Source organism: Grammomys surdaster, unplaced genomic scaffold (assembly GCF_004785775.1).
Source record: "Grammomys surdaster isolate TR1022 unplaced genomic scaffold, NIH_TR_1.0 126391, whole genome shotgun sequence".
Lineage (NCBI taxonomy): Eukaryota > Metazoa > Chordata > Mammalia > Rodentia > Muridae > Grammomys > Grammomys surdaster.
The window spans coordinates 11938094-11960422 of record NW_021621185.1 but is presented as its reverse complement, the minus strand read 5'-3'; the positions used below and the strand labels follow the sequence as shown (position 1 = coordinate 11960422).

Below are 22329 nucleotides of genomic sequence, written 5' to 3'. Positions count from 1 at the left end.
GTCTACTGCGTTCTTTCACTGCTGGGTTCCTTAAGTGCTATGTACTATATATACACCCATCTTTAACATGTAAGAAGGCACCACATTATCATCTCCACATGGACTGCTTCGATTTGCCATTTGTTAAGTATCTAAATAAAGAACAATGATAGCTGAAAATATCCACCCACACATAAACACAAAAAATAATTCGGGGGTTAGTGTTTAGAAAACATGTTGACAACAAACTTTAAAGAAGAAGGAAGGAAAAAGGTGGCTAGTGATGTCTTCTGCAGTGACTTTCGTTAGGTTACAAATGTTCATCCTTGTAAACATGGAGATGTTTCAGGATTTTCTAACCTTACGCTCCTTAAGATTATGTTCTGTGAGGAATTATCATTGACTTCTATAAGCATTGTTCTTGATCAGATATACTGTTATTAAACACAGGTGAATTGTTTAAGTAAGCAATAAACATTTAAATTAAAATAAATTTATAACATAAATATATGAGGATATCCAAGAGTTCATTACTATTGTAATTTTTAACAACTAAGCAAATCCTTGTGAAATGGTTTCAGGTATTTATTAATAACCTATATTACAAATATATTTTATATATGCCAATAATATACTGTCCATCATTAGAAATTCATTTATAGATGAGGAATCTGAGGCTCATGAGGAGCAATTAACTTGTTCAGAGTATAGAGAAAGGACAGAAGTGAACATTTTAATTCCAGTTCGATTTGAATGCAAAGCCTGTGTTCTTTTTTTCAGTATTGCCACCACTATTTAAGATCACTTTTCAAATGCAAGTGCTTGAAAGAATGTGGTGTGATACTCATTCTGTTGTTCCACAATTGGTAGAACCATATCATATGTAGGAGTGCAGGTTATGCAGCTTTAGCTAGCTAGGATTCAGTCCAAACAGAAGTTTACTATCCATGCATCCCCAAGGAAATTACTTAATAACTCGCTAGCTCAATTTTCTCAGTAAAGTGGAACTAGAATTAGATACGACCTACTTCAAATAGCTCTGAGAGTATTAAGTAAGACACTTTATAAATTACTTAGAAGAGTACTTGACATACAATGACATCTAAAATGAAAATCAACATTATCATATGATCATTGGTAATACGTTGTAGTTTATCAAAAATGTTTGTCTTTAAAAGATTCACCTTTATAAGGTCATCAATACAGTGTTAATGGTACAACATACATTCCACATGTATTTATAAAATGAACACTTTCCACTGAGTCAGACTATGTTGATAGAGATATACTTGCTCATACATACTACTAGCACAAAGACAAATTCACACATCTATACATACTAAGTAGACATTGTATTTATTTGGGTATTAGTAAATGTTACTTTATTTGCTAGTGAATATTCAGGTTGTGACTATTCAAAAATGAAGGTAGAAAAATCTAATTTTTAATTTTCAAAATTTTTCCATACATACTACCTTTTGTTATAATCATAGGAGAAATTTTAGAGTACGGGTCTAGAGAATTATCTACACATTTGGTTCATTTGAAAGCTAGATCAGCTTGACATTTCAAATGCTACTTTATTTTCCACAGAAGAGGTTAGGTTTTGTTTTTAATTCCTCCCCCTCTCCAACTTATTCGAGTCTTAATTCTTTTTTAGTATAGTGTTCAGGAATTAAACATTATAAGAACTCCCTGGGTAGCTATTTTAATTTCCACAAATAGTGTCAGTGATGAAAATGCATTTGAGTGTCATTCCTGAAATTTAATCATGTCACATTTAAACACTCAAGAGGAAAGTGTATATGGCTGTTGTGAGAAGAAAAGTAATTCAACAGATGAAAGCAAATCTAGTTATTTTTAGATTAGTTAACTAATATGTTCTCTCTTTCCATTGCATTATCCTGATTTAAATATCACAACCAGTTAAGCACACATGACAAAACCGATTTATCTCATAAGGATGGGTTTGTGGTTGCAGAACCTTGTGAATTTTCTCCTGGCTGTTTATGAAAATACCATTTTGGGCTCCTGAGAATGTCATTGAAAATAACCAAGGGAATCTACACAATGCCTTTAATGGGAGAAATTTTTGGTATATGTAATAAATATTAGAGGAAGACCTAAATGATATTCATGCCAATCAAAGGTAATTTCAATAGAAATAAACACTAAATTTAATCAAAATTTACAATCAATAAATAGAGAAAAATACATTTCAAAGCAAGTGTATTATATGAATTGTGCAAAAATATAACTTGAAATTATTTATTTTGCATTGGTATACCTATAAATACAGCTAATAAACAACTGCTGATAATATACTGGAAATTATTATTAGACAATTTTAACACTTGGTAAACATTTTTGTGTCAAATGTGGAATGTTGCTTTTAGTGTGTGTATGTGTTGTTAACAAGGATCTTCCTATAGAATTCTGACATGCCTGAAATTTACTATGTAGATTAGGTAACCTTGAATTTTTCGGGAACTTTCTGCCTTTACCTTCTTCATTTAGGATTAAAAGCATGGTCCATCATGCTCAGCTAAAAGCACATCCCCAATATTAGAAATAATTATAAATTTACACAAAGTTAAAAAAGTTGTTTGCAAGATGACAACCTCTTATTTGTGCATCAAATCATTAAAAATAAGATTAAGTATACATTTATTTCTCATTAAGCAAAAGTGCATCACAGCTACACTTAATGAGCCATAATTTATGATAAATAATTCATAAATTTTTATATATATTAACTCTGTGCTTAAATACCTTGATTTTGTTTTACTAAAATGAATAAATATTTTTACATTTAAATGTGCTATGTCACTAATGATTCAAGTGCTTCATTTAGTTGTACTGGCAAATCTTCTTCAAAATAAAATCTAAAAAGGAAAGTTCTATTAAAAACTAAGGAAAACCAGAGAAAGTGTAAGATGTGACATGGGCTCCTTTGTTGTCATTTCTGTTTGTTTGTTTGATTTTTATTTTTAAGTTAGACTTTGCAGAATTAGTTAGCCTAAGCAATAGGAAATATGACTAGTTCATCAATGCTAATGATCAACCAAAACTCCCAAAGATGGCAGGTGCTATACCACTCAACTGTGTCCACAGTCCTCAAAATGATTGTATTTATGGTTTCAAGACTAGGTTGTAGTAGTAGTTGCTCAAACATAGCATTCAAATAGACCTGCTAAGTTATTTGAAATGAATGCTAAGAAAATGGTATAAAATACACAAAGCATGCCTCTGCAGACATAGCTGAAAAGGAGACACAAGTTTCACTTTATCTTTCTTATTTCAACTTCTTTGTATAAACCCATTGCATGAAAGAGTGAGGGAGCATGCACTTATACTGTATGTTCATTCACAGGAATCTTGTGTATAGAAAGGACGCTCAGTTTAAAGGAACCTAAGTAACTGTGAAGCCAGAGGACTGGATCCTGCCACTCTCATTGTGAAAACTGGGGAAAACCATATTAAATGTCAGTCTTGCTTTCTATATCTGAATATCAACCTGAATCTTTGTTGTGCATCTGCATTTGGCTATTCTGTAATATAGATGGCATAATATATATAAAATCAATATTTATAAAGTTTTCTTAATGCCCAGCAATTAGAAAAGGGTGCCATTAGTGTTACTGTTAATATTTCTTAACTTAGGCCCTACTTCATTGAGTCTAGTCCTATTATTCTTTTAACCTGTAACTAACACAACTGTTGCAGTACAATTTCGTCCCCTTTATTAGCATTTTGAGTAAATGGTTATCCTATCATTATACCCATAATCTCAAAACTCTATTGTCATAAGTCCCAAGAAGACAAGGGTTTGCTTGCACAGGAACCAGCAAAGCTGTATTCTATTTTATCTTTACACAAATTGTGATTGAATCTATTTGGTCCCATTAGCTGCTCAATCCAAACTATCTCCTTTTGTTGGCATAAGTTCCGTGATATACATACTGATACGTGAAAAGGGACCAGTAAAAAGTAAGCCGGGATGTGACCTGCTACCGTTCTTTTCAGATTGCACGTATTACATCTTCATGTCTCTGCACTGAATAATACCTCCAGGAAATATGCATAATAGTAAGAACATGTGTTCAATGAAACACTTCAATCAACCATGCATTCTCAAATCATATAATAATAACTTGGGTCCATACTCCATTATAAATGCAGACTTCACAACTAACATCAGGTGTGTGTACACATTTTTACATAATATCACTTACTATATTGACAATTTCGTCCCATAAATTCTCCTGGGCATTCACAGGAGTAGTTGGCAACAAGGTCTGTACATATGCCACCATTTCTGCAAGGCTCAGCCTCACATTCATTTATGTCTGAGGAAAAAAAAGAAGAAAAGAAGATTGTTTATTGATACAAAAAAGCAGATGTTAGAAAATGCAGGTACCTTAAATAGAATGTCTGAAGAGCACTATTCCTTTGAGTTTATGTGCATACATTCCAATAACACAAATGCTTCGTAAGCCAACAATTTATTTTAAAGAACAAATGAAATGAATTTCAAATAGAAATGAAAATCTATATGTGTAATAGACCAACAGACCCAAACCATTCCCCATTTCTGAAAATAAATGTGAGTAGTTTGGGGAAATAATTTGGTGCATTCTCAGAATTAAATCAAACAAATTAACCCTGACGGAGAGATGAATTGGCTTCTTTTACAGGATCTCAAATCAATCCTGCAGCAATAACTGCCAATTAACACTGTCTCATTTCATCTTAATTCATTAAAATTCCAACTGACAGAGAGGTTTTAGTTTCTAAATAGGTTGCCTTTGATGAGAAGCAAATTAGAGTTAATAGCTAAAGCTCATTACATGTAAAATATAATAAATGTAAATGATAATCATTTCCTAATCCCATTCATGAGTTTCTAAAGTTAGGATGACGAGAGGGACATACCTTTGCTCTACTATCATTATACATGATGGAAAACCACGCAAAACGACGCCATTCGGTGAATTATGCTCGTCTCCATGCTAACTTTGGACAACAGAGAACATTATTGGGAGTTTTAAAGATTGATTTTACTTTTTCTTCATGTGTATTTGTGTATGTGTGCATATGTGTGTGTTCATTTACGCATGTGTAGGGGTGCATGTGTGGATAGTAGAAATGTCATTTACGAGAAGGTTTTGAATTTCCTGGAGTTGCAGGCAGCTGTGATCCTGCTGATGTGAGTCCTGAGAAAAGTGTCACATTCTCTGAAAGGATAACAAATATTCTGAATCACTGAACCATCTCTTCATCATATTTTATTTTTTGGAATCATGTGAAATTCTAAGCTCGTGGTCCTATCACAATTTCAAATTATTTTAATATGATTAAAAATACTGTACCATTCATTTTGTTATAAATTCAGGTTATAACATGTTTTTCTCTGTATCATATATACCAAAATTTCTCCTAAATGATCTTATATCAATAGCTGATAAATTAAACCTTCATTTATAAAACAGTACTCCATTTTTAATAATAAAAAACTCCATTTTTAATGGAGTAAGATATAAATATTGTCCTTTTATTTACAGAAACATAGAATAAACTGTGTACTTATGTCTGAAGAAGCCCAAATTTAAAAATATGATCTGATTTTGTATTTGAGAAGACAGCTTCTTCAGTACAAATGAGAGCAAATATAGATGGTAGTTTCTAGTAGGAGAAATTAAATTGTATTCATGCATATAAGCCTTCCATATCGGAAGGGAGTATGGGCAGCCTGTCTCTAATAAAACAAGGAAGTGAACAGATAACAAGGACCACTAATTGCCACCTGACCTAACTCAATCTTATTTTTTAGCACTATCGACTTGGATTTTGCAAAGCAGTTTCCTCTTACACTTCCAGAAAGTCTAATGAAGCTTTTCAGCTTTGGACTTGAGAACTGAACAGGACAACAGCACAGGGACTGATTTAAGATTTTTTGTTAATAGTTGTAATGTATCATTTGTTTTTGGTGTAGAAGACATTACATATTAGCATTTTAAGGTTGAAATACCCCATGACATTGTTGCTGCTTTAATTCAAGAGCACAGGAATTTCCATCACTGACAATATGAGAATAACCAGTTCTCTATGTTAGCAATAATGAATATACACTGCTCTCTTTGTTTCATTGAATCTTCCATATGTGTACACAATAAATACTGTTTTCAATATCTGCTTGTGAATCACAGGAACAACTAATCTTTTAAACCTTTCAACTATAGGTACCCATTGATAACTATTAACAAATCAAGTTTAAAGTAAAGCTATCTGACTCTTCAAAAGCAAGTCAACACCTTTATCTAGAGTTTAAAATGAGATAGGGAAAAGTAGATTTGAACAGGTTAAACTTGAAATATTTTAGACATATATGAAATAGACATATTCCAACTATAGCAATTAAGGATCTTTTCATCACTTAAGTGTACACTTGGCTCTTTAAAAATAAAATATATTAAATCTAAATCCATAAAAACATGTAAATGAATTATATACTTAATACAATAGAAAATTTAGCGGATCATCTCATGTGTACTTATCTAGTAATATGCAGGATTAAAGAGCAGGCAGCAATTACACAGAAACGCTATGTGTTAGTGTAATGTAGCTCTTTCACTGATGAAGGCTATTTGCACTGTGATTAACACTGCAAGCAGTCTAAATGAAAACTGACCTCAATTTGTGCAAATCATGTTTAATTAAAGACTAGATAGAAATGTTCACGGGATACAATGTAGTAAAATGGAAATGAAATCTGTATAATAGATTAGTTTTTGTCACAGATCAAAGCATTATCGTTTTCAGAAAAAAACGTTCACATCTATTTTCAATATAGTGAAATGAAGGAAATTTTTTTGTATCTAAGAAGTATTTGACATTGTAGTCTTTTCCTTTTTGCAAATAAAAATCCCCATACTCTATGAAATTTACAGCTAGCATATAATAAAAAAGCTGTGCTTCTGTGACTACCTTGTAGAAATATGTAGTGAGTTCATAATGTATTCCTAATTAAGGCAGAAAACTGACTTCTGAAAACACACAACTTTGTTATTTCCCATGTTGTGTGCTTGGTGCCCAGTGGGCATGCTGCATATAAAGTTCCAGAAAAATCTCATGACTCACCTTTCCTCATAGCCACTTTTCTTTTTCTCTTTCGTTTTGTTTTGTTTTGCTTTGCATTTTGGTGAAGGAAAAGTAAAGGAAATAAACAAAGTAGGGAAGATATGAGAGGGTAAATGTTGAGTTTTCATGAAATGAAACGAGTATTTCTGAATCTATGATTTAATCTCATGGGTTCATTCTTCTTATCTGGATAATACTACATTTCATCTCTGTGCTGTATTTATTTCCTGCAGGTCTATAAATGCTGGTAGCAATGATGGTTAATCCTGGATGGTTGTCCACTGGATTGGATCTACAATCAATTATGACACACACTTTTGCACATGTCTGTAAGGGTATTTTCTGAAAAGATCAGCTAAAGGGGTAGAGCCTCCTCTAGAGGGCAGTGCCTTTCTTTTTTTTTTTTTTTTTTTTTTTTTTTTTTTTTTTTTTTTATTGGATGATTTATTTACATTTCCTATGTTGTCCCCTTACCCCATCCCCCACCACCCCCTCGGAACCTCCAATCCCCTCGCCCCTCCTCCTTCTTCTCTGTGGATGTAACCTCTATCTACACCCCCCCCACTCCCACCTCCCCACCCTCAAAATTCCCACCCCCTGGGGCATCCAGCCTTCATGAGGTCAAGGTTCTCTTCTTCCACCTATGCCCAGCAGGGCCCTCCACTTTTACATATTCAGCTGAAGCCCTGGATCCCCCCCTAAGTGCTCCCAGGCTGGTGGTTTAGACCCTGGGAGCTGTGGTTGGTTGGTATTGTTGCTCTCCTCATGGTGCCACAAACCCTTTCAGCTCCTTCAGTCTTCACTCTAACTCCTCCATTGAGAACCCCATGATCAGTTCAATGGCTAGTTGTGAGCATCTGCCTCTGAATATGTCTGACTCTTGAAGGCCTCTGAGGAGATATCCATATCAGGCTCTTATCAGCATGCACTTCCTGTCTTCCACATCAGCATCTACCTTTGGTGATTGCACATGGGATAGATACTCAGGTGGGGTGGTCTTGAGACGGCCCCTCCTTCAGTTTCTGTCCCTCACTTTGTCTCCATATTTGCTCCCTTGAGTATTTTGTTGCTCCTTCTAAGAAGGACCGAATCACCCTCACTTGGTCTTCCTTCTTTATGGGCTTCATGTGGCCTGTGAGTTGCATCTTGGGCATTTTACCCGAGGATCCAGCTATACCACTCCTAGGCATATACCCAGAAGATGCTCGAACATATAACAAGGACATATGCTCAACTATGTTCATAGCAGCCTTATTTATAATAGCCAGGAGCTGGAAAGAACCCAGATGTCCTTCAACTGAGGAATGGATTCAAAAAATGTGGTATATTTACACAATGGAGTATTACTCAGCTATTAAAAACAATGAATTCGAGAGGTTCCTAGGTAAATGGATGGAACTAGAAATTATCATCCTGAGTGAGGTAAGCCAATCACAAAAGAAGACACATGGTATTCACTCACTGATTATTGGGCAGTGCCTTTCAAATGGCGGTCGACATAGAAGGAGATCCTAGAGAAAAGAGGCTGATATTTTGACTGCCGGTTTTTGATCCTTGTTAGTGAATGTATTCACTCTGCTACTTGCTACTGGAATCTTTCGCTGACATCAGCACCTAGTTTATTTTGCCTTCTGACATAAATACAAACCCACATCTCTCTAGAAATCCTCCTTTCATCACTAAACCGAACATCATCCAGTCCTGTGGATGCAGAAGCAGCTACTGGTGTAGACTTTCCAGAGTCAAGAAGGCCACTGTTGGACCTAAACGTGGAGGCAGGAGCTGATGCAGAGGCCATGTAAGAGTGCTATTTAGTGCCTTGATCTTCATGTCTTGCTCAGTCTGCTTTCTTAGAATCCAGGACCACTATCTCAGGGGTAGGCTCACCCACATGGGCCTGGAGCCTACACTATCAATCACTTATTATAAAAATGTCCTAGAGCATTTTCTTAGTTGAGAGTACCTAAAACTAGCCATACTGTAACCAACTATATATGAATGTATGTATGTATCTATGTGTGTGTGTGTGTTTATATATATATATATGCTAATAACTCACAATTTATTCAGATAATCATGTGTTAATTACTTTTATAGTGCTCTGATAAGATTTCTTGATAAAGGGAAGTCATAGAAAGGCAAGTTTACTATAATATTATAGTTTAAAGCGACCATGGTGCAGAGGACGATGGCAGGGAGGCAGGCAGAAACCATGTATGACAGTCGACATTTTTATCCACAAGTAAGAGATGGAGTGTGCTAACTAGGAATGGCCTGGGTTTTCAATCTTCAAATCATATCCCCAAAGTCCCTCTTTCAATAGTACTATACCCCCTAGTCTTCTAAAACAGTTCAAATAACTTGGGAGTAAGTATTCAAATAACCCATGGGAGAGTGTTAATAACTCAAACCACCATATTCAAGTCCCTATGAATTGTAACTCCTTAGGCTTCTGTCTATATCAAAAATGCAAAATGCATTTAGTATTATTTTACCTTCACAACTTTCTGTAACCTTCACAGTCACAACACAACACACTTGTAAATTTCAAAATCTAAAGTCTCTTCTGAGACTCAAAATAATCTCATAATTGTAATCATCTGTACAGGCAAATTAAAGTTACATTGTTTCAACATACAGTGGGAAAGATTATACATTCTGATTCCAAAAGGAAGAACTTGGGAGGAATAGGGAGGAAATACTGGACTCAAAGCAAAATAAATCCTAACAGAACAAGATCCAAATCCTGTACCTGTATGTCTACTGTCACAGAGCTTAGATGCTTCTGTCCTTCCAGCTTTGCTGACTGCCACACATTTCACTCACATACCGGTTCCATTCCTTGTCTGCAGCTCTTTTTGGCAGATTTCCCACAGCTCTGGAACCTCTGACATCTCATGGTTTTTACCACAATCTATACTTCATGTTTACAGCTACCTGCAATGGCCTCTCAGGGCCTTCATGAAGGGATTCTCCTGCCACCAAGTTCTCCTCAACAGCTGTTTTAACAGAAGAGAACTATTGCATAACACTCTTTATTTTTGTATCATTCCTGATTCTAAGGCCAGAAACGTGGCAATCATTGCCATGTTTGGCTGCCTTTTGGGGATGGATCCTGGCCCCTTCTTTGAATTATATTTGCATAAACATTGATTTGTTGTTGCTTTTTATGACCAGAAAATTCCTCAGATATTTTGTTTTTACATACTGCAGGATTGGCTGGCTGGCGTCTTGCCTTGAAGACACCACAGCCTTTATTTAATTGCTAGCCAGGTATCTTCTTATCTCTTTTAACAGAAGTCTTGACTCCACATTACATTTCTTGATACTCCACCCTACGCTCACCCACAAATCATAGATATTGTATTTCTTTCTACCATGCTTGAGTTTTTGTTGTTGTTTGCTTTTCTGTTTTTTTTTTCTTTCATTGCAGACCTGCTTAAGGGTGATCACAAAAAATCATGTGGCAGGTCAATATTAGGCAGGTTTCAAATTTTTGCTGAGAAAAGTAACCCCCAAAATTTCAACTTAGTCTCAGGCAGCTTCCTAGGACAATGGCCAAAGGATGTAATATTATTCACCACATTTCACAAGTATCTAGGCCAGTTGCTAATATTGCTTCCCCTGAAGCCTTTGCTGAGCCTCCATAGTCTACATTGCTCTCCTCACTACTGTCTTCCGATCTCCTGCTAAATCCTATTACATCCTAGTAACTAGGCTGACTCATGAAGCCCTGCTCAGGTTGTTCAATCATTATCTCTAGTTTAAAGTCCCCAAATATTTCCTATTCCTTCATAATCAGCATGACCAGGTCTGTCAGAGCAATGGCTCACTCTGTTACAAAGTTCTGTCTTAGTTACTTTTGTATTGCTGTTATATGATATCATGTCCAAGGAAGTGTAAAGAAGAGGGTTTACTGGGATTAACACTTTCATATAGTTTAGAGCTCATGAGTATCCTGGCGAGGAGCTTGAAGGCAGGCTGTCAGCCAGTCAGCCAGTCAAGCAGTTAGGCATGATGCTGTAGCAGTAACTGAGAGCTTATGTCTTGTACCACAAGCAAGAGGAAGTAAGAAAACTGTAAAAGGCCTGGGATTTTTGAAGCCTTGAATCCTATCCCCCCTCCTCCTTAGCCCAGTGACACAACTCCCCCAACAAGGTCATCAATGTCATACCTCTTATCCCTTTCTTAACAGTTCTACCAACTGGAGACGAAATTTTCAAACATATTAGTCTGTGAGGACCATTCTCACGCAAATCACCACAGTCAATGTGAATACTCATCCAGGGAGAGCTCAGTTTATATACACTAACACTCTGAGAAGGATTCAGCTATTCCTCATTCTTCTAGCTTGCATCTTTTTCTCACATACTTTGTATAAACAGTAGCCTAAAGCCTATAGATTTTTCTTTGGAGTGACAGGATGTCAATTAACTTTTGAAAATCTAAGCTGTATTTGATAGTTCCTTATTCATTTCTTTCAAAATCAATCTCTCTACTACTACTTTGCTCCAGCAGAAAGCATTTGGAGTGGTGGGTGTAGTGGCTGTAAGTAGCAGGGGGAGGGGGTGCTGGTCTGAGATACACTACCGTAAATTCTGATTCCAAATTCAGATTCAGACATCAAGGAGGGCCAGCTCAACAGAACAGAATAGGTAGGTAAACAGGCAGGGAGAGTAGGGAGAAGGTGAATGATGTTCAAAGTCTTTCTCAAGTAGGGTTCAGTGTCCAGATACATGTGGTCCAGTTGCTAGCTTTGGGTAAAATGGCTTTGTGGGCCAGGAAGGTAACAGGCTCTGTAACTCCCTTCCTAAAGTTCCCTCAGAATTCTCATTGTGGGGCAGGGTGGTGGTAGTGGCTGAGAAGGGAACAGGCAGGGAAAGCTGATTGACTGGAGGTCTCTTTCTTGAATCAAGTTCTTATAGATATCTTCTGGTAGTTCATCAAATTTCTTCCTTAGTGTATATCCTTTACTCTTTGCATGATCCAAGCCCCAAAAGCTTTAAGATTATTATTTTTTTGCAAAGATAAGATTTCTTGATTTTCGGTGTTTACATAGGGGTGTCTTTTTTTCCTTGTGATATGGTTATTGACAGCTAATTAGTTACAAAAGCTTATTTTCAAGATCCTACCAGTATTAATTCTTAAGACTGTATCTTCTCTTGTTTTCTCATTGACTATTAAATATTGCACAGAACTTTTAATGATTCTTGACTCTTAAAATAAGACATTTGATATTTTGTCTTACCTCTAGTCTTTAGTTTTTCAAATTTCTACTTCAAGTTTAAATAACTATTGATGAATTCTCAGAATCCTGTTCTGCTGCTTGCATACTGAATTTAATTATGTCATAATCAGAACTACCTAGAGGATTTCCCAGGCATTTCTGAAACAGTAAGATAGATTTTTAATCTTGTATGCGTTTATGCCTTTTGATCTTGATTTTTGGCTTGTTACCAGTAATTCATCTTAAAGTACCAAATTAAAAGCAGTTTCTTCAATAAGAGTCAGCTGTATGCCAATATTTTATAATGATACCTAGGTAATTAACTTTTCCTTAAGAAAAAAAAACCAATAATTAACAAAAGCTCTAAATAGAAAATGCATCTTCTGGCCAGTTTTCCTAAAACATCATATTCTGTTTCATCTAAGCCCTGAAAACATTTAATTTATTTTGTGACTTCAAATTAGATAAAAATCCCTTTGACATTAATATTAAGGTGACATTAATATTAAGGTGGTATATATTCAAATATTCTGCAAATTTACCTTATAAACATATCTCTATGTTCAGGCACTTGGAAAGCAAGAGTAAGATCAGAGTCATGACAATACAAGGTGAAATGACAATGTGGAAGAGGAATAATTCACAATGTCCCACCCCAATGCCTACTGAGAGAGGGAGAATCAGTCCTCAACATGGAAGAGATCTTGCATAGGTTGTCTTATCACAAGTGGTGACCCTGTCAAACTGGACTTTAAATCAAAGCTAAATGGAATCAGTGAGCTACATGTATTTTTATGAATACCCATATGTATAGGTATGGTGTTTGCATGTATATGTTTGTATGTATGTATATATAGATGTATTTACATATCTCACAATAATAAGCAAAGAAGAAACTATGAACTTATGTGTAGGGGATATAAGAGAAGTTGGAGAGGTGAGGGAGGGTTGGCATAATATAGATTTGATGCTATTGTATGAATTTCTCACAAACTCTCAAATAGTTAAATATAACAACAAAAACAAACAAACAAACAAAAGTAGGCATCCAAGTGTCCTTATAAAGCCCAAAGTGGGTAGATGCTAGAGTGAATGGAGTTGTTATTAAAGGGCACTATTTTTCTAAAAGTCAAATACTTGGCAAAAAATTATAAAGTAGTATGAAAAAAGTTCAGTCAATAGAAGACAAAAAGAATAGGTGCCTCCTATGGTAAAAATGTTCACAAAGGAGATCTTCTTCTAAAGCTCATTCTATCTCCACTAAGTATCATTATAATTTGTCCAACATTAAATATTCATTAATAAAATATTTGTTTAGAAAACTGAGAATGCTGGTGATATATAAAACCATCCAGTATGTATTACCAGAGAGAGACTTTTGATCGGCAAAGTGATCCAGTTTCTTTTTTAAGGGATTCTATTAAGGAAAATGCAAAATATAAAATTATTATTACTGCTGCTCTTAGTTTATTTACTTGTTTGTTTCTTTTATGATGGAATTAAAGTGTTGTGGATATACACTAGGACTTTACACATATAAGGCAAGTGCTCCACTATTGAATAATATCTCTAGCCAAAGCTTTCTTTTGAAAGTTTGTACTTTGTAAAAATATTAAAGTTACACACCAGGAAACCTGATTTAAGTGCCCTTGGATGGAATGAAGATAATTTTATTGTATTTTTAAAAATCAGGTGATTGTTACAGTCAGGTAGCATTGACAAACACTTCACAGAGCCTTTGCTTACTATGTTTTAATCCATCCATCCATCCATCCATCCATCCATCATCCATCCATCCATCATTTATCTGTCTACAATGGCTTCATTGCAAACTGCTAAGGCTATAATGATTAATATGTCATGGTCTCTAATTTTTACCAAGGCTCTGACAAGAGAGTAGATAGAAAAGGAAATAAGAAATGAATGGTAGTGTTAAGTGGTATATTCCTTAACAAAAAAATCAGTTACTCAAATGAAAAAAATCAGTTACTCAAATGGATTTAGATATCCAAATATTGATATCTAAATCCATCTAGTAGCCTAGGGAATGGTGAGCTTTACAGGAGTCAGTGGATTCAGGAAAAAAACCATATTTTTATATTTAATATATTAATTTATAATTTACTATTGATTATTTTCTAAAATTAGGATACCTCATTATTTTATATTTTAGGAATCTATAAATCCAAGTATGACTCCTCATTATAGCATGGCCTTTGTTCGAAGTACATAAAGCATAAATCACATAGCTTACTTCTTTTACTCTGATGTGTTATCAGTTATAGGGTTTCGTATATTCTGATTGTTTAATACAATATTGACCATTGTATTTTGTCAGCTGCACATCAAAATAGTTTGCTTGAATCTCTTTCTAGTTTGAGCAGTCAACTTCAATGACAACTTGGAATTTCTATCTATAGTAGGTAATAAAATCCCTACAACTAGTTATGTAAAATGGGATTCATTTGGGAAACTTAACTATAATTTACTTAGTTTGTCTTCATTCATTTGTTCATTCAGCAAACTTACTCACTTATTAACTTATTCAAATTATAATGAGTAGCTTAAGTAAAACTAGCAAGTAATAAAGAAAGTAACCTGTAGAGTTTACTTTCACATATGTTTTACTAATACATTACTAGAACACACTTTAGGGTTAATGAGGACTGGTACAATTAGCACACTCTCCTCTTTAGAGATTCTTACTTGAGTGCTTAGCATTTCTATAAGCCTTTTGTATGTATTAAATCAAGCTATGAATCAGGCACTAAAATGTATAATTAGATGTTTTAGTGATTCTGGTTGGTTCCTGTTAAAGAGATATTATTTTCAGGATGGAAAGACTGTTCAATGGATAAGCACTTGCCAGGTAAGCATGTGAACCTGTGATCAAATCATCAGAATCCATCCAAACCCAGATGTAATTTCACAGGTCTGCACTCCCAGTGCTACCACATGCAGAGGAGAGGCGGACAATCAGGAATCCCTAGAAGCTTGAGGCCCAGATGGCCTGGTGAATATATCTGCAAACAACAGAGAAATCCTGCCCCAAACAAAGTAGACTCTGAGGATTTGTAGCCAAGGCTGTCATCTGAATTCAACTCATGTACCTGCATTCAGACACATGAAGGTCTACACACACATGGCTCACACATACACAAACATATACACCCATGCTTATATTGTTTGTTTTTTATTGGATATTTTATTTATTTACACTTCAGGTAATTTCACCCATTTCATCTCCCTATACACATCCTATCCCATTTCTTTTCCTCCTTTTTGCTTTTATACCATTTCAATTACATGCAAGTATTAAGGTCAGTTCTAGGTTGAGGAACTAGCAATACAATAGATGCAAGCAAGACAATAAACACAAATAATCAAAGAGCAAGCAAGGAAATTAGCCCAAAAGCTCACAATACCCAAGATATAAATCACAGACCACATGAAGCTCAAGAACAAGAAAGACCAAAGGGCGGGCTCTTCGATCCTTATAAGAAGGAGTAACAAAATACAGGAGCCAATATGGAGACAATGTGTGGAGTAGAGACTGGGGAGGGAGATTAGGAGGTGGGAAAGTTCGGAGACTGCTCCACTTGGATATTCATCCCAGGTGCAATCATCAAATGCAAACACTGTTATAGATGTCAAAAAGTGCACACTGACAGGAGCCTGATATACCTGTTGCCTGAGAGGCTTTGCCAGAGCCTGACATACACAAAGGCAGATGCTTGCAGCTAACCATTGAACTGATCACGGGGTCACCAATGGAGGAGTCAGAGAGAAGTCTGAAGGAGTCTGAGGGGTTTGCAGCCCCATGGGGAGAGCAACAATACCAACCAACCAGAGCTCCCAGAGTCTAAACAGCTAGCCTGGGAAGACACAAGGAGTGACCCATGGCTCCTGCTGTACATGTAGGGGAGGATGGCCTTGTTGGCAAAAGGGGCTATATTATTTCTTTTGTTTCAAGATGTTTTCATTTTAACATACTTTAATTTAAAAGTTATATTAATCTTCTTTTCTCTTTGCTCCCTCTAGCTCTTTGACCATCTCCTATATGAAGCCCCTGCAATGTCCACCTCACTCTATCTCAAATTGATGGCCCTTTTCTACCCAGCAGGAGTTACTACAAAAACAGTACTAATGATATTTGTAACCTTTAGCATTATGTAAAAAAGTAGTGTGATTAGTAAAGAAATACTGGATTTCCCTAGGAGAAATGTAGACTATGGCCTAAAAGATGAAATAAATCTGTTTAGTGCCAAAAGATGAGCAATGAGCTTTGTTTCAGATCTAGTACATTGGTAAGTAACACGGAAGAACACAACGCTTTTGGGAAGGTCAACCACTTTAAGTCACAGGAGCATGCACCCATTTGGATTTGCCTGGTGAGGTGAGGCCATGAAGGTTGGCGGTTACTATGTAGATAAAGACTAGGTTTGATGATCTTATGAATCAAGTTCAGGAGGTTGAACTTTAGTCTGTAGTCACTGAAAAGTTAACAGGGAACTCAAAGAACACAAGAAGGCCTGCTATTGGATAAATCTCTGTTTTAGAAAGTTGGTTATTGCAGTATAAGATAGTAAAATTTTGGCAAAATCATTCTAAAAGTAAGATTAACATGTTGAGTCCTTATTAATTAACTCCTTAAGATAGATACTCGTTACTAAGGATGTCCATTTTTGAACACTGTGCATGGTTTACAATACATGAGTTGTCCTCATATTGTAGTTTGCTAGATATAATAAATAAATGCAGAATATTCAGGGTAATTGTGTAATTCGCTTATTGTTTTATCAGTTTACCTGAAATGAAAACTATCCTGGAAGTCTGTATTTCCTTCAGTCGTATGACTCTAATTGTTAATCAGAAGGTGATTTCCTCATATTTTTCTTTTTATCCTCATAAGCATTTTAACTTTCAGCATATGGTTGTACTTCAAGTTTTGTACATTCAGCAGAACATTGAGAAAAACGACATACAGTGGAAAATCATTATTGATGAATGATCTTCCTTAGGCTTTTGCTTAAGCTAAAAAAAGTTCATAGTCTTCAGAAGTTTCCTCTGTGTGAACTTTAATAAGTTCAGCTGCAGAGCAGCACATCAGAGGAGCATCTGACTGATAACAATGAACACTTCTTAATATTGTTTTTTCCTTGTATATGTGTATGCGTATGTATATCTATATAAATAGTTACTATTAATATATATATTCTATAAACAAGGGAAGAATGGAATAGTAATGTTGCAAATCTAAACAGCTTTCTTAGAGTTAAGCAGCAGTACCATTAAGTGAAAACCCATGCATTATTCTTTATTTTCATTCTCAGCACCAGCCAGCCACTCTCCGTCCATACTTCACTTTAAGAGCTGCATTGGTCTGCCAAGAGATTGGATGAGGAAAATATCAACTTTAATAGCCCAGTGTTATTAATAACTGAGAAATAGTAGCACATTTTCTCAGGGTCAAAGTTTCCTGAATTTGAATACCTCTGAATTTCTCATTTCTTTTATTCCTCTTATTAATTTTATTAAAGGCTTTAAATTATCTGAGCATCATGGGCTTTTAATAAATTTGCATATGAAGTCCACAACTGGTACCAATGTACAGCTTTCTTTAATGAAGAATTTATTTGGATTTTGCCTTCTTTCCCATATGGCATTTAGCTTTGTACTCTGATAAAAAGCTTCACTTTGATTTAATTACTTCTTTTTAGATGATATAGATATATTTCATAGTTTTGGAGCTTTGCTATTTACCTTGAGTGATAATTGATATTATTTTAAAATATCTCTGTGAAGTAAAATGTCCGTGTTGAAAAATATTCAAAGCAATAAAGTTAATGAGTAATTGTTAAGAAAAATCTTATGCCACTGCTCAGTCTAAGCATTAGAACTGTCCTAAGCATTCTGCAGCCTTCCTGTTATCCTTCAATCCAATGGCTTTTTATAATGTATAGGTATACAGTGTAAATATGTATATACAAGCAGGAGCTTTCACTTTGCCATTTAACATCGTAGTTTCAAACATCCATCATTCAGTGTGTACATCTTCATCTGTGTCTTCAATCACATAGTTCTTACAGTGGATGCAGTGATTTGGTCTCCATTGCAGTCTGTGGTTATTGTGAGGTATACCACAGGTATTTTCCTGCTTTATTTCCACTGGCATTGTGTTGTTGCAGATAAAAAGATCAGAATGTCTGTTGGTAGCTGTCTCTTGATACATAATTGTATTGCATGAGTTCTGGATGTAACTAGGAGTGAAATGACTGGATCATTTCTGTACATACATTCAATTTTAATTGATAATGCAAGATTTTTTACAAAGTGGTGGCATGCATCACTCTGGTCTCAGCAATGTAGTTTATAGTATTTTTGAGGAGAGGAACTACATAAAACTTACAAGTGATTGCTTATATAGTGTACAAGTTATGAGTAGAAAGTTTTAATGCCAATATACCCTTTAAAGTCTCACTAAGAGGATCTTTTTATGTGAATAAATTCAAACTTTCATGTTACTAAGTTAAATTATCTTTTTCTTGTTCAATGGTCTTGAATTTTTCAATATCGGTAACTTTATACTACAAATGTCCAAACACTGTAAGCAATGCTACTTAAATATCAGGCTCTGACACTCATTTGTAATTTGTGTGTGTGTTTGTGTGTGTGTGTGCGTGTGTGTATAAAAGAATATAGAATAAATCAACCTACTCTTTTTATTACTTTCTTTAAGTGATTTCACAACTGGACTCTCAACTGCAAATATAATGGAATATGATTAGGTCCTTGTGGTAAATTCTGATATCTTCTAAATGTGAGTATGATTAAATAAAAATAATGGTCCAAAATGAGAAATTAGACACAACTTCTAGAGTGTCTGAAGGTTAGCTAAGGTAATTGATGGCAAGAAAGTTTATAGCTTATAAACTTTCAGCACTCAGGAAGAATTTTTCCTGTTTATTCAATAAAAGTTAAAACAAAATCAATCAATTTTATAGAAAATTTCATTTTTCTTCCCTGGGTGAAAGGTAGGTACAACTATGACAAGGTTTATATATACAGAAATTTCTATGGCATTATTCTGAAAGAAATGGGTGGGATTTTATTAATGTTTGCAAGCGTAGCTCTTCGTTAGATTTACTTGAAAGACAGTCATTGATTCAGAAAAAGCACAGCACATGGAACTGCAACAAAACAGAAGTAAGCAAAGAAATAGCATATATTCTTCCAAAAATCGTGACATTTACCTTTATTAATTTGTACATCAAGCTTCTGTAAACCCTGGCATATAAATTAGTGTAATTTCAAGCTAGTGGACTTAGACTAACATCCACAAGTATAGAAGACACCACAAACTCTAAGTAGCTACAGTTTCCCTCAAAGAGCAAAGGGTAGCTGGAGTCCATTCATTCTAAAATCTTGTTCCATAAGTACAGGATGTTTTAGGTACTCTTGGCAGAAATAAATTAAGAAAATATCTGCCAATTACATTCACTTTTGAAGCATCTCTTTCAACTCAACTATTCACTGTTTATTGCTTTAAAAGATAGTCATTATTTTGTGATTTATATTTTAAAACATATTTGTTGTCCCACGCTAATCCTATCTATCTATCTATCTATCTATCTATCTATCTATCTATCTATCTATCTATCTCTATGTATATCATTATATATACATATATAATGATAATTATGGTGGGGTATGATTCAAGAGAACTTTGCTTTAGGTCCTGACTTTATTAATACGGATCAGAATTTTCAGGATGTTATTTTGTCTGAAAAAGCAATGTGCAGATAGATGTATTCCACCACTGTCAGTTTACTTTCTTGAAAGGAATCCCACAGGACAGCATGATATGACAGAATCCAGACAGAGCCTGACATTTTCTTCAGGAAAGGAACAAATTCTGAATGTAAACTCCTGTAGTAGTATGTATGGAAAGCAATATGAATATCCCTGAGAAAACTACAATTAGAACTACTATATAAGCTATCTGTTTCAGTACTGTGCATGTATCAGAAGGAAGTGATATCTCCACAAGAAAAAGACATCTTCATGTCCGTAATCATTGAAATGTTGTTCTAAAATCCAAGACATGGACTTTTCAAATAAGTACCAACTCATGAGTACAGAATATCATTACAACAGAATTCCATTCAGCTTTAGAAATGGATGAATCCTTCTGTTTATGGGACTATAAACGGAACTGGAAATAACCATGCTAAGCAAAACATTCCAGATAAAGAAAAACAAAGGTCTCATGGATTAAACAAATGAATTATTCTCATTTACTAAACCATTTAAACAAAATCCAGAAGGACAAAGTATTTCTGAGAAAAGGAAATTGAATAAGATCAATGAGCTCAAGTAGATACAGAAAACCAAAAGCACAGGACATTCAAATATAGAACATATTTGAACTCAAGTTAAATGTAATAGACATGGAAAACCAGAAAAACTCCTTTGCTAGAATTAACAAATAACTGACTTGAAAGCAATTGTTATAACACCTTCTATACATTGAGTGTGTCAGGTAGAGACAAGGTAAATAGAGAAAAGCATCAGATTTCTAGAAATGCAAACTACAAGGCATCAAGTAAACAGTAAACGATATTGCCCACACATGCCATATTCACTAAATATTAATGAATGAGAAACACATACTAAGAGACAATGCACAAAATAAACACAGAGGAACAAAACACCCTGAGCTTCAGTGACTTTGGGACCATGATTACTGGAATCTGAGTTCTTGTAAAGAAGCAGGAAACCTTTACACTAAACCTTTATAATATATGTCCTGATGCAAAAAGCTTAACAGATCCTAAGCAAGAAAAATTACAAACACTGACTGTGATGACAAATGAGGTAGTTTCATGAACAGACAAAACTTTTCTATACGTTTGGGTATTTATTTGCCTGAAAAAGAATTTAAGATCATGCTCACACCACTAAAGACTCACTTGATAGAAACTGTAGACCCAGAAATAAAAACTATAACTATTTCTAAAACCTGGAATACATATTAAAGAAACTCTTATTTGTGCTCAGTTTAGGTAAAACATTTTAAATGCAACACCAAAATTATTAATCACAGAACATTGATCAAGCTCTACATTATGGAAAATGTAAATAACTCAAAGTCAAATTTTAAGTGAATCTAAAAACAGGCCCAAAACTTGCAGAATACACTTGCAAGTCAAGAATCTAGGACAGCATTTAAATTTGCAATATGTAAAGAATTATTACAACATTTTATTAAGGAATAAGTAACCCCATATAATGATCAAAATATTCATGAAAACACAAGTTTCATAGTAGCAGAAATTGTATGAAAAGATATTCAACACCTTTGTAATAAAAATTACAAACTAAAACTAAAATTAGATGAGATGTCATTAAACATGTGTTACAGTGGCTAAAAATTAAGACACTGGCTTTAGTGAGTCTTGTTGAAGAATGCAGAAGAATTGAACTCATAGGCAGATTTGTATACATTAAATAATTCAATCACTCTGAAAAACAACAGCTCCTCATGGAGACACTTATTTTTTTCAGTACCGTGGAGTCATTTACCCCTATATCTTTGCCCAGTGCTCATGAAAACAGACCAGTGTTGATATCCTTATGCATCTATATTTAAAATAAACCCAAATTTGGTGTTCATCATGTATTCATGTGTATTGTTTAAAATGGTTGCAGATTCATACCATTCATCACTGTTTACCAGTAAAATGAATTATTGATATAAGCAGTAGAAGGAAGAAATCTCAAAGGAATTAGTTTCAATAAAGACACCAAACAGAATGTATCTGTTATATGATTCTATTTTTAGATTGTTAGAAAATGATTTAATCTGTCTTGGAAGAAAGTGCAGAGGTTGAGACAAACTTGCAGGCCCAAGAAGTGGATGAAGGAGTGTAGGAGGACTGAGGGGAGTGTTCTCTGCATCAGTAAGAAGTGGATGAAGGAGA

At 34.8% G+C, this 22329-nt stretch overlaps 1 protein-coding gene across 2 annotated transcripts in view; it reads right to left on the bottom strand.

The window, feature by feature from the left end:
• The window catches only part of Edil3 (EGF like repeats and discoidin domains 3), a 440392-nt gene that overhangs the window by 199623 nt on the left and 218440 nt on the right, over positions 1-22329 (bottom strand). For both annotated transcript variants that reach the window (XM_028760126.1, XM_028760127.1), the window contains one exon: positions 4215-4328. In XM_028760126.1, coding sequence (XP_028615959.1) covers positions 4215-4328 — 114 coding nt within the window. The remainder of the gene's footprint in view (positions 1-4214; positions 4329-22329) is intronic.